This window comes from Sorex araneus, chromosome X (assembly GCF_027595985.1).
Source record: "Sorex araneus isolate mSorAra2 chromosome X, mSorAra2.pri, whole genome shotgun sequence".
Taxonomy (NCBI): domain Eukaryota; kingdom Metazoa; phylum Chordata; class Mammalia; order Eulipotyphla; family Soricidae; genus Sorex; species Sorex araneus.
This window is the reverse complement of record NC_073313.1, coordinates 33,129,943-33,142,907: the sequence shown is the minus strand read 5'-3', so window position 1 is coordinate 33,142,907 and position 12,965 is coordinate 33,129,943. Positions and strand designations below refer to the sequence as shown.

The 12,965-nt window shown below is 37.3% G+C and overlaps 1 protein-coding gene across 1 annotated transcript in view; it reads left to right on the top strand.

Moving 5' to 3' along the window:
- DMD (dystrophin) overlaps positions 1-12,965 on the top strand; it is a 2,715,231-nt gene that overhangs the window by 1,321,049 nt on the left and 1,381,217 nt on the right. Inside the window, exon 35 of the mRNA XM_055122927.1 lies at positions 6,662-6,832. Within this exon, the coding sequence (XP_054978902.1) occupies positions 6,662-6,832 (171 nt within the window). The remainder of the gene's footprint in view (positions 1-6,661; positions 6,833-12,965) is intronic.

Genomic DNA, 12,965 nt, shown 5'->3' with positions numbered 1-12,965 from the left:
TCCTTTTTGAAACTGTGGAATGTCTAGGATTATTGTCTCACTTTCCTCATACCAATGATTTCATATTGGTTATGAGATGTATCAAAATAAAGGTAGAGATCAGAATCATGAAAATCGATTACGTCAAGTATTGACACGATCTTTTCTTCAAGTTTTCTCGGAAAAATTTTGTGTACTCCTCAAATTTAAATTATTGGCAAAGCCATTAATTTCTTTGTTTAAAAATTATGGCAACTCAGTGCAGGAGAGAGAATACAGGAGAAAATATGCTTGTCTTGCCTGGATACAACCCCAGTTTGAATTCCAGGTACCACTTGTTTCCCTTAAGTACATCTGGGAGCGTTTCTTGAACATAGAAGTGAGAATAGCCCAAGAGCACCACTGGGGATAGCCAACCCCCTAACAAAGGTTACAAAATCATCTTATATTATGTAGTATTAAAAGTATAAGTATTGGGGCTGGAGCGATAGCACAGTGGGTAAGGCATTTGCCTTGCATGCGGCCTATCCAAGTTCAATTCCCAGCATCCCATATGGTCCCCCGAGCACCGCCAGGAGTAATTCCTGAGTGCATGCGCCAGGATAAACCCTGCGCATTGCTTGATGTGACCAAAAATTAAAAAAAAAGTATAATGGTATTTTATAATATCATTTAAATATATTCATATTTATGCTAATAAATGGATTTATCACTTCTTATTAATAATGCGAATTTACTTTCAATGAGCACCTTTATTTTTAGAAGTTTTTATTAAAGAGTCACTGTGATGTACAGTTATAAATTTATGAACTTTTGTGTTTGCATTTCACTCATACAGTGATCATTTACCAATCCCTCCACCAGTGCCCATTCACCTCCACCAATGATCCCAGTATCCCTCTCACCACCCCCTTTCTATCCCCCACCACCCCACCCTGCCTCTGAGGCAGGGCATTCCATTTTATTCTCTCTCCTTTTGGGTGTTGTAGTTTGCAATAGAGGTATTGAGTGGTCTTCATGTTCAGTCTATAGTCTACTTTCAGTTCGTATCTTCCAACCCGAATGGGTCCTCCCAACATCCTCTACTTGGTGTTCCCTTCTCTATCTGAGCTGCCTTTTCCTCCATCATGTGAAGCCAGTTTCCAAGCTGTGGGGCAGACCTCCTGGCCCTTATCTCTACTAATCTTGGGTGTTATTCTCCCACTCTGTTATTTTATATTCCACAGATGAGTGCAATCTTTCTATGTCTGTCTCTCTCTTTCTGACTCATTTCACTTAACAATGATAGTTTCCATGTCGATGCACTTATATGAAAATTTCATGACTTCATCTTTTCTAACAGCTACGTAGTATTCCATTGTGTGAATGTACCACAGTTTCTTTAGCTAGTCATCTGTTTTTGGGCACTCTGGTTTTTTCCAGATTTGGGCTATTGTAAACAGTGCTGCAATGAACATACAAATGCAGATGTCATTTCTACTATACATTTTTGCCTCTCCGGGATATATTCCCAGCAATGAAGGAGAATCCCTTTCTCCCCACATCCGAGCCAACACCAGTTGCTTTTGTTGTTTTGGATGCAGGCCAGTCTCTGTGGTAAATGAGTACCTTTAAATGAGAAGTGATTTAGGGATAGCTCTGCCTTTATGTTGCCAAATGTGGAATGCTAAATCCATAATACCAAAGGGAAGAAAAAGTCTGTATATATACACATAAATATAAAATAGTACATTATATAATATATGCAAAGAATAAAAATATATATAGCATGATATAATATAACATGCAATGTTATTTGAACTAAAAGAGCTATATTGGGATGAAGATAGAGTGTGAGTTTATTTTATATTTCAGCTTCTTGAGATTTTGGAAAATGATAAAATAGTCATTTTATATTATACAAATAAAAGTTTTCATATTTGAGAAGTAGCGATGCAGAGACATATATTGAATAGCTTGCCCTGAAAATAATTGGAGGATTGTGTTATTGAAGCTACTAATTGCAAATTGTCACTGAGAAAACATAAGATTACTTTCAAATAAAAAATTTGCAAGTCACCGTTATTTGTTATTACTCATTATTTTTGCTTTTTTAAAAAAAAAACTTAAAAACTTGAGATGAATAGTCTTCCCAGTTTGCTTCTACAAATTATTGCTTGAGCCTTTAGTTTGTTTTGAATAATTTATAGCAAAGCTTTGCCTTTACAGAGGAAATTCGATAGAACCTATTAGAAAATAAATTATGTGGAATTTGAAACAATAAAACTGATATTAGTAAACTGTTAGTGTCTTGAGTTAATTATTATTAAGAAATGAATGAACCTCTATATATGTAAAGCCCTGTTTATACCTTGAAATATACATTTGGATGTTTATCTTTTCAATATTCAGAACTTAGTTATAGAATTTAGCAGATTGAAAGGGATCACTAAAAGCATTTCTAGCCTTAATAGCATGACAGAATACACCAAAAATGTAGAACTAATAATTATTTCTAAGTATTTTGAAACAACGATAAGGGGAATGAGCATAAATATCATCCTTTATATATGTATATTATGCAAGTCATACATTCCTTCCCCGAGTAAACATTTACATTTTAATATTCCAAGATCTTTCAGCCACTGTGTATTATTTTTGATGAAATCAAAGGAAAGAGGAAATATCAATAATATTATTCTTTGCATAAGAAACATAGTCTTTTCTATTTAATCATCTTTAGAGTTTATTTAAAAAATAATTTTTGTGACTGTACTTGCCTCAATTAAATATGTGTTACATTTTTATATTAGTTTCCTTGGGCTATCATAATAAGATAACACAGACTCTGTTAGGCAGATAAACAAAAATTTATTTCTCACAGTGCTGTAGGTTGGGATTTCCAAGATCAAGATGTTCACAAATTTGGTTCCGAGTGAGGACACACTTCCTGGTTTAACTGTAGCTGCTTTCTGCCTATATTTTCACACGAAAGAGGGCCAGGAGAAAGGGAGAAATAGGAATATGGAAGAGAGACAGAATTATAATTTTCCTAAATACATAGTCTTATACTATTAGTGTCCTACCCTTAAGATCTCTTTAGCCTGTAAAGATCCTAAATACAGATTCAGTCACAGTGGGAAATCTGGGGTCCAATATGCTAATTGGGAAGTTCAGTCTATAGTTCAGTCTATAGCATTTTTTTAAAAAAATACAGAATACAATGTTACTGGTTGGCTTTTTAATGCACTGATTTAGCTTAATCATTTAATAAGAAAAATCAAATTCTCTTATCTAAATTTATTTAATTTTGTTAACTTTTATCATACCTGCACTTTGTATGTAGGAATAGAATTTCTTGTATGGCTCTGCTATGATTTTATTGTTATGGTCATACACTTCCAGAACCGGATTTGTATTCACATCAAATTTCATTTTAAAATGTCCATGAACAATAATTGCTAAAGCATTGGACTGCAGGTGGCACTCTTTTAAATGTATCCTTTCCCTGAAAAACAAAAAAACAACATAAAACTCAATTTTCCTTAAGATGGCAGTGTCTCCTATTTCATTACAATTTATTTAGTTAGATATAAACAGAACAGAATAAATAAAAATCAATAATGCATTATCTCTCAGAAGATAGAATTTCTTTGAAATATTGAATATGGAGGGTTTTTTCTACTAATAGTGCATAGCAAAATTAACTATAAATAGAAACATACCATAAGGTGTACTTCCTTCCCCCTCCCACATGCAAATAAAATCCTTGCCGTTGGAAGGCAGATGCTTTTCCTTCCCTGAGGGGAAAAATAGAAGGGAAAAATCCATTAGAATAATTGAATTTGCAGCCTCAGCATGCAAACATTTTTCCAAAAGTACACACACGTCTATTAAGGGAAATAATAAATTTTGTTGGTTATTTGGATTTTCTGTCTAACTTTCAGATTGTGTGGTTTTTTTTTTTCTTTTAGGGCCACACCTGGTGATGCACAGGGGTTACTCCTGGCTCTGCCAGGAAATTACTACTGGCGGTGCTCAGGGGACCATATGGGATACTGGGAATTGAACTCGGGTCGGCCATGTGCAAGGCAAAAACCCTACCTGCTGTGCTATCGCTCCAGCCCTGAGATTATGTGTTTTTAATTGTAGCTTTTAAATTCTTTAAAATTTATTCTGGTTTGGGCGCCACATGCAGCTGTGCTCAGGGGTTGATCCTGGCTGTGTACTCAGAGGTCATTTCCCGAGCACTTGGGGTGACCATATGAGGTGCTGGAATTTTGAGCTGTGGTTGACCAATGCAAGGCAAAAGCCTAACCTGCAATACTACATCTCAGTCCCTTTTTGCATTCTGAATTATCCCTTCACTCTGGGTATATTTTTAATTTCCATGGATGGAAGCTTCTTTTGGTAGTAGTGTATATAAATGCACACATACATTTTTGCTACATATAGATACATGAATAGAGATTAAGATATATATATATATATATAACAGATTTTAAGTCTGTTTCTGAAAAATGAGCAAAAGTCACAATTTTATTTTGACTTGTGTCATTCTATTAAAGAATATGGCTGTACATTATATTTATATCAGTAAAGAAATGATTTATAATCACTGCTGTTCATTATGCCCCTAGCATGATAACATGTTTATACTTGTGTTTGTGGTTATTTTTCAGTTATCACCCATCCCCTTACAGGTGGGACTAACCTGCATTTACCTTTCAGCCTTCCTAGTTTAAAAACATATGTATTTTTTAAGTAGTCTATCTGTAAAATATTAAAGAAATTAAGGATTTGCCTGTATACATATAGGATTTTCCTAAATCAATATTGGAATAGAAATGATGAGAATAAAACGAAGTATACATTGTCCACTTTTTACCCTCATAGTAGTTCATATGATAGGTTGAGTATTGCCTTAATAGTCGTGTAAACCAAAGGAAATGAAGTGTCCTTCCCCAGGGTCAAGGTTAACATAGGGAGGCAACTGAGTATCACTAAGCCTAACATGTTTTATGTGACCAATATTCTGATTCCCTATATCACTAATCTTTAACGGGTTTTGAAGTCACACAATAATGAAATAGAGATGGATTTTGTTAAGGGTTCAGATTCTTTTATTTAATTCAGAAGTTTCCAAACTTATTTGTCCTACCACTCCCTTTTCGGATGTCACACAGCTGTGCTACTGGAAATCTATCTTCTTTGAGCAAAGTGACCAAACTTGCCAACGGGTCACCTACTGCCGGCCGCCCCCCAGATCATTCACACAGTTCCCTGGGGTGCAGTAGAGCTCATTTGGGAAAACACTGAACTAATTTTTCCTAGTAACAGTTTTTGGTGTACCACCACTAATGGTTTAAACATTTTCATTCATTTATTTAACATACAAGATGCCTTAACATGAAATGTCTTAACTTTAGTTTTACTCAGAGAAAACTTTTTTATTCAAAGCACTGTGATGATCATAAGGAAAATAATCTAAAAGTGATAAGTAGAGCCAGAGAGGTAAGTCACTTGCCCTGCAAGAAGTTGAACCTGGTTTGCTCCTTGGTCCCACACAAAATCCCTTGAGCATCTCCAGGAGTGAACCCTGAGCACAGTATAAGACCATTAGCAAAGTGGTTTGTGGTCCACCCCTCGCCCCCCCCCCAAAAAAAAAGAATAAAATTTGACCTTGCAAAACTAAAATTTTTCTGGCTTATGGTTGAGAGTTGGCTACTGCTTAGAAAGTGGTCCTCAATTTATTTTTAAACCAATAAATATACAAACGTTCAAAGATGTGGGCATATCTAAAATTAGCTCACTCTGTGTGAGAATGTGGATGATTTTAATTTTGAGGGTCTTAATTTTAAGCACTAGGAGGTCGAGATCCAAATCAAATCATTTTCTTTCTTCAGAGAGTGGCGAGGGGCTGGAGTGAGAGTATAGCAGGTAGGGTGTTTGCCTTGCAAACGGCTGAACTGGGTTCGATTCCCAGAATCCCTTGTGGTCCCCTGGCACCTCCAGGAGTAATTCCTGAGTGCAAAGCCAGGAGTAACCCCTGTGCATCGTCGGGTGTAACCCAAAAATCAAAACAAAACAAAACAAAACAAAAAAGAGTGGCTATTTTGGTCATTCATATTTTTTGCCACCAGGGGATGGCAAAAGTATGTTTGAGGAGGAAGTGACCCATTCTTTGCATTGTTTTTGTGTGTAAAAGTCAGATACTTAAAAGATGAATTCACAGTAAAATGGATTTTTCTTTATTAGTATGAAAATCACCTTGCCTCCTGAGAAAAATAGCATTCTTTCTCCATTTTGATTTCTGCCCATGTGATTAGGCTTCATTTGTATAAAGTAGATTGCAAACTTTCTTTCCATTCATTTGGCAGATGACTGAAGGCTTCCTCATAGAAATGACTTAACTTCAGTTTTACTTCCACAATTCTATTTATTAAAAATTGGGCAATAAATGATATTTAAATACCAGAAAAAATGATACAAACCCTGGTCTTTTGGAGAAAGAATCCCATCAGCCCTAGGCAGTCTTTATTACTCATACTCAGATTACATTAGTTTTCCAAAATATCCTTTAAAAAAGCAATGTAAAAGTTACTTTGAAATCATAAAAATAGGGGAGTTTGAATATATTGTCTGTAACCTTAATCTGAATTGAAAAAGTAATGCAAATTGCATTTTATTTTTTTTCCTGCAGGTAACAGAAAGAAAGCAACAGTTAGAGAAATGCTTAAAATTGTCCCGCAAGATGCGAAAGGAAATGAATGCCTTGACAGAATGGCTGGCAGCTACAGATATGGAATTGACAAAGAGATCAGCAGTCCAAGGAATGCCGAGCAATTTGGAGTCTGAGGTCGCCTGGGGAAAGGTGAGACTCAAGGTTATTTTAAGTACACAGAACCCACAGGAAAATGATTTTGTAGGAAATGACTAATGTGCAGTCACAAAAGACATAGATGTTTCTTCATTTTCCTTGGCCTTCAAATTCATCAGTAATTTAACTCCAATGACTCGTGACCATAATCAAATGACCGATTAGGTCATTTGGGCAAGTGTCCCCAGTGCTTGTTTAGAATTTGGGAGAGTGAGTCAAAAACACACACTTAATTAATCAGAGTTTGTGAAGATGTGAGATTCCTTGTTGGCTAGATTTTGTTTTTGTTTTGAGTTGAGGGCCACATCTGGCAGTGCTCAGGCCTTGGTCCTGGCTCTGATCGCAGGGACCACTCCTGGCTGGCGCAGGGGACCATGTTTGTGCCTGTGGTTGATCCAGGGTCAGCAGTGGACAAAGAAAGTATCTTACCCACAGTACTATCTTCCTTGCTCCTATTTGATAAATTTTTAAGATGTACTAGATGGACTTTACAACCCCAGATGAAGCAAGGATGCAGAGACTGCAGACTTTGAGGCTGGACAGGAACTGTAACATCATCAGACTTCGAATGAAATAAACTTGTATGCCGGTGCATGCACACACACACATGCATGTGCAGGAACACACACAATTGCCAGGCACCTATATAACTGTTATAATTTTCATCACTGAAGAACAGAAGGCTTTCCTTAATCTTTGGCTAATAAATTCTTGCCGTTTCTCTGACAGCCAGAAAGACAAGTATTACCCTCTAGAGCTTCAGGTCAAGAACCTCATAACAGGATTTTTAAAAAAATTTATTCATAACAATATTATTTTAAGGTGTGTTAATATCAAAGAAATGGTTAGTAGTAATATTTTAACCATAATTTTTGTCTAAATTACTGAACCATTTAGAAGAAATTAAAGCAAGCATACACACCCCTTTTAAAATTCCCAAATGTGTGTATATTAATAAGCTGTTACAGAGATCAGGGATCAAATCCATTCTACCACACTTTTGAGCCACAGACTCTTTTCACTGAGCCATGTTCCTTCTTGGCCTTGAATTTTAGTTAAATAATGCTGTGTAGCGATAGCACAGCGGGTAGGATGTTTGCCTTGCACGCAGCCTACCAGGGTTCAATTCCCCTGTCCTTCTCAGAGAGCCCGGAAAGTACTGGGAGTATCCCACCTGCACGGCAGAGCCTGGCTAGCTTCCTGTGACGTATTTGATATGCCAGAAACAGTCTCACAATGGAGACGTTACTGGTGCCCGCTCGAGCAAATTGATGAACAATGGGACGACAATGCTACAGTGCAATGCTGAGTAGATTATTCAAAGCTAGCTTAATTACATTATGTTAAAAGTTCATCCAGTGAGGGCCAGAGAGATAATACAGAAGCAAATAAGACACTTGTCCTGCATGTAACCAACCTGGGTTCAGCAACACATATGGGTCCCGAAACCCCTGCAAGGAGTGTGATCCCTGAGCAGTCAGGACTGTGCCTTGAGCACCACTAGGTGTCACCCATGAGCAAAACAAACAAACACATAACAAGGAAGTAAAGATCCTACAATGAAATCAAAACATTTTTTTAATATAGATTCAGAGCACAAATCGTTATCAAATGTTGCTACAAATTATTTTTCAGATAGATATTAATGACTATGATTGTTCCCAGGCTAGATGTAATGTTTCAGATAAGATAGTGAAAGGCATTTATTCATCCAGGATCATGCATGGTGTGAGATTTTATTTATGTAGCTAGTGTACAGAGAGTCTCAGGTTCCATTGGTCTTGTGTTGTTTTCTTTTCTTCTTCTCTGTCAAGCAAATATTACATTTACATTTCCTTGTTATTTAGTTCAAACCAAATGGCAACCATTGCCCGTAGGTACAGACTGGGATGCACTAAAAATGAAACCAAGTATTCTATGGCTTAGAAAAGAGAGAGGGGTTTTGTTCCTTTCATGTAAAATAGGTTTTTCTGGCTTGTAAGATAGCTTTGTTCCATGAAATTCCTTTAGGACTTAGGTCTGTTTCAGTTCTTTTTCCTGTAGTCGGCTGGGTATTTCTATTCCCATGGTAAAATTTGCTCACCATTATTCATCTATCTCATCCAAGAAAAGCAAAAGGGATAACACTTGCCCTGTCTTAGGGTTGCATTATGAAAGCTCTATGTTTGTTTTTCCTTTTTGCTCATGTTCCATTTCCCAGAAGTTAGCCAAGTGTTTCTATAGGGCCACCAAGGAAGGTAACAAAATATGGGTGTCTAACTGATTAACCAATGTGTGCATGTAAAATGATGAATAAGACTTATCCTAAAATGAAGAAGAGACTGCTTTATGGGAGATATGCCTGCTTTGGCCAGAGTTCTACCAGCCCTGCATTTTATGTCTTTAGAGAACAAATGCAGGAAAAGGCTTACAAAATTTGCCTTGTAATTTTTCCCCCAGTTTTCATTGAGGCTCTGACTTTAATAAGACTTAATAGTAGAATTTCGTGTTACAATATTCTAACTCCACCGAGTGTTCACTTCCCACTTCCAAGGTCACATGGTCCGTCCCCATCCATGTCTCATATGTCCCCCTTTCTGTGTCCAATAAAGTGTGTGAGCTCTCACTGTTTGCATTTGGTGGCCATGAGCCGCTTCCCCACCCCGTCTAGCCGCTGCTGACAACAGACCCCTGAAGAAAGTTACCTCCGATCACCAAGCTGTTTGGTGACCAGTTGCCATTTATTCCAATCTCAGTCCTGCCATTTATTCCGTTCTCCCTGCATGTCTATTCCAGTCTCACCGCATGCCCCATTTCAGTCTCAGACTGCCCTCATACCCATCTCCTGTTTTCCCCCATGCTATTCTCACTCTGCCCCCATTCCTGTCTCCCAGCCTTAGTTAAGAGCCCCGCCTTCATGGTTGGGGGTAGTAATTACACATAGGTGAGATAGCACAATCAACCTACGTAAAGGCCATCCTTCTGGGGAAGCTCTTTTAAGACAAAGATCACATCCTGCTAGGAGATCCGCTAAAGGGCTGAATTTCACCTAGGGAGAAGGTCATTTCTCCTTTCTTAGTCTATAACCATATAAACAATCATCTTAAATTTATTTCTTAATAATATTTCTAGTCATTTTCTATAGACACAGTAAGAAATATATTAAGCTTAAAGGGTGGCTCTTCTGGGGACATCTTGCTATAGATTCCAGACTACAGTTCAGGCTAGATTACTCTTTCCTAATCCAGCAGGGTCCTTATCCAGTTGATTCTCTTTGGGTCATGAATGAATTTGTCCATGACCATGTTTTTAACTTATTATAAGTTTTATGGTGCTTGACCTGTCTCTTTTCGATGCCAGGGTAGCTTACAGTTTGTCCTAGGTCCATCCAAGTCCCTTCATCCGAACTCTCCTTTTGGGGTGCTTGGAACTAAAGCCAACTGAGGCTTAAAGCAAGTAAATATGACAGATGTCCAGGAATAAATATTACTAGGAGTCAGTTAACTCTCAAGTTTCAAAAGCATAGTATTAACCATCTTCTTGTATCTATAAAAAAAAAAAAGGGCATTGCTCTAAAGTAAACTTTGCAAAGGACATAAGGGGAAAGAGAAAAGCAACATTTCACTTACAAATACAAAATCCAGAATTCTCAGAAGGATCTGACTTTACAAGTCACAGGGTCTGATATGGGGATATAGATGATTAACAGATACGGGAAGAAGAGCACAGAGGAGAAGTTAAAGATAAACACAGAGGAATCTGAGTCCCTTGGGAGCACTGTGATGGGTGCAACTCAATAAACCTAAGCTCCCTGAAGCAAGGGAGAACAGATGGATGAGAAAGGATGAACCAATGTTATTCTATACCCTTTGAAAAGTTCAGACATGGAGGCCAGTTTTCAGATTCTGTTTCCTTTTGTTATTTGTTATTCACTAAGTTTTCATATGGATTCATGAGGTATTTATCCCTTTTCTTCTGACTGACTTCACCCAGCATCATACCTTCTAGTTCCACCCAGGTAATGACAAATTGCATGATTTCAGAAATCTCTCTGTGCATCAATGCATGAGACACATGTTTTCCATAATTAAACCACATTGTTTACCATAATTAAGCAAGCAAAAATTAACAGTAAACATAATCTCTTAAAATTTGAAATGCATCCCAAAGTGGATGGGTCAGGCAGTAGTGCATGTAGAGAGTTTGTGAAAACAATCCCAATTTCCATCCTTCCCTGAATGCCATGGAAAACACATTAGATTTTTTATACCCAATTTAATGAGGACATCTCTTTCCTCAGTCTGCCATAATCTAGTTCCACAAAAGATATCAGTGTGTGTGTGTGTGTGTGTGTGTGTGTTGGGGGGCTTGCAGTAAAACAATTATTTTTTCATCATAAATATGGAGGTTAAAAAACCTGAGATGAAGAGTTCAGCAGCACTGACTTGTTTTTTTGAGGCTTCTCTTCCCAGCTTCTGGATTGTTGCTGTCTGCTCGTGTCTTCCTGTAGGCCTTTTTCTTGTACAATTTTGAGTCTAAATTTCTTTTCTCCTCTTAACAGTCACCAATCATACCGGATAAGGGCCTGCCCTAATGACCTGACTGTAAATTAGTTACCTCTTTCAGTGTTCTATCGCCAAATATAGTCACTGTCTGAGGCAGTGTACTTGGGACAGCATATAAATTTCAGGAGACACAGTTCAGCCCCTAACACTGTGATAGCTCTATAAATATAAAGTGAGAAGCTATCATAATGGTCCCCAAAGGAGATGACCTTGACATGAAAAGAATTTGAAAAATTCTACCCTTTTTAAATGACTCTGGTGAACCTTTAGAAGTTTGTCACAGATAAACCCAGAGTGCAACAATCCCCCTTAAGTTATTGCATAAATCACCTCAAGAAATGTTATTACGATGGCCTTGCCATGTAATCATAAAGACAACACAAGATAAAAGCTGGCAACGGTTTCCTGATGATCCTTGTACTAGAAGACTTGCGTGTCAGAAGATGTGTCTCTTTGAGTCTGTCTGCAAAGTATTTTGCATGAATACCAAGGAGCAATGTGAATTTCAGATACCCCAGGGAAAAAGTTCAGATATCCAGTTTTTCTGATTCCTTACATAATAATCACTCCCTGGATTCTGCAAAGAGTAAGCAGCTGATGTATTCTCAGACCACTCAGTGGCAAGGCAAAGTTATAATAGAGACTTACATTTGAGAACTTTTTATAAACTCCTCAGGAAAGCGCTGCAACTGAAACAGAAATTGCAGTCATAGAGTAAAAACATGATCTAAATATATAGGAATCAATCACACGTATTAAAATGATAGTTCCAATCTTTTCCACATGAAAAACAATTAAACTCACACATGAAGCTGCGTGATTCCTTAGTCTGCTCTATGTTCAGATTCCTTCTTGGTATATGGAGAGACAGACACAAACTGTTCGTCTCATCTGTCATTTCATAGGAAAGATGTAACAGGCTTTCAACACAAATTGATATTAATTTAAATGTGGCACATTAAATATATTTGCCAATCATGTAGAGTAGTTTTGACTTTGTGGAAATTTTAATATATGGAGTCAGTTCATAATTTTAGCTGTTTCATTTATTTTTGCTGAACTTTTCTCAGTTCTGTAGGTTAAGGATATTACTTTTATTTATGGTGAATATTTTATCACTGTCATCACTGTCACTGTCATCCCGTTTCTCATCGATTTGTTCGAGCGGGCAGCAGTAATATCTCTTATTGATAGACTTATTGTTACTGTTTTTGGCATATCCAATACGCATGGGTAGCTTGCCAGGCTCTGCCGCGTGGGCTCGATACTTTAGGTAGCTTGCCGGGTTCTCCGAGAGGGGCGGAGGAATCGAGCACTGGTCGGCCCAATATTTTATCATCTACATAAAAATATTCTTGTATATAAAATTCAGTTACTAACAAAATGTGTATTTGACCTTTATTCAAAGCATTACATTTTACAGGTTTCATTTACAATGAAATCGTTTGCTTTTTATTTTCTACTACATTCTAAGCATACAACTTATTCCATATTTACTTCCAGAAAATACATATATTGATGGGGTTAAACAGATACATATGGTTGGAGCTGGAGCGATAGCACAGCGGGTAGGGCGTTTGCCT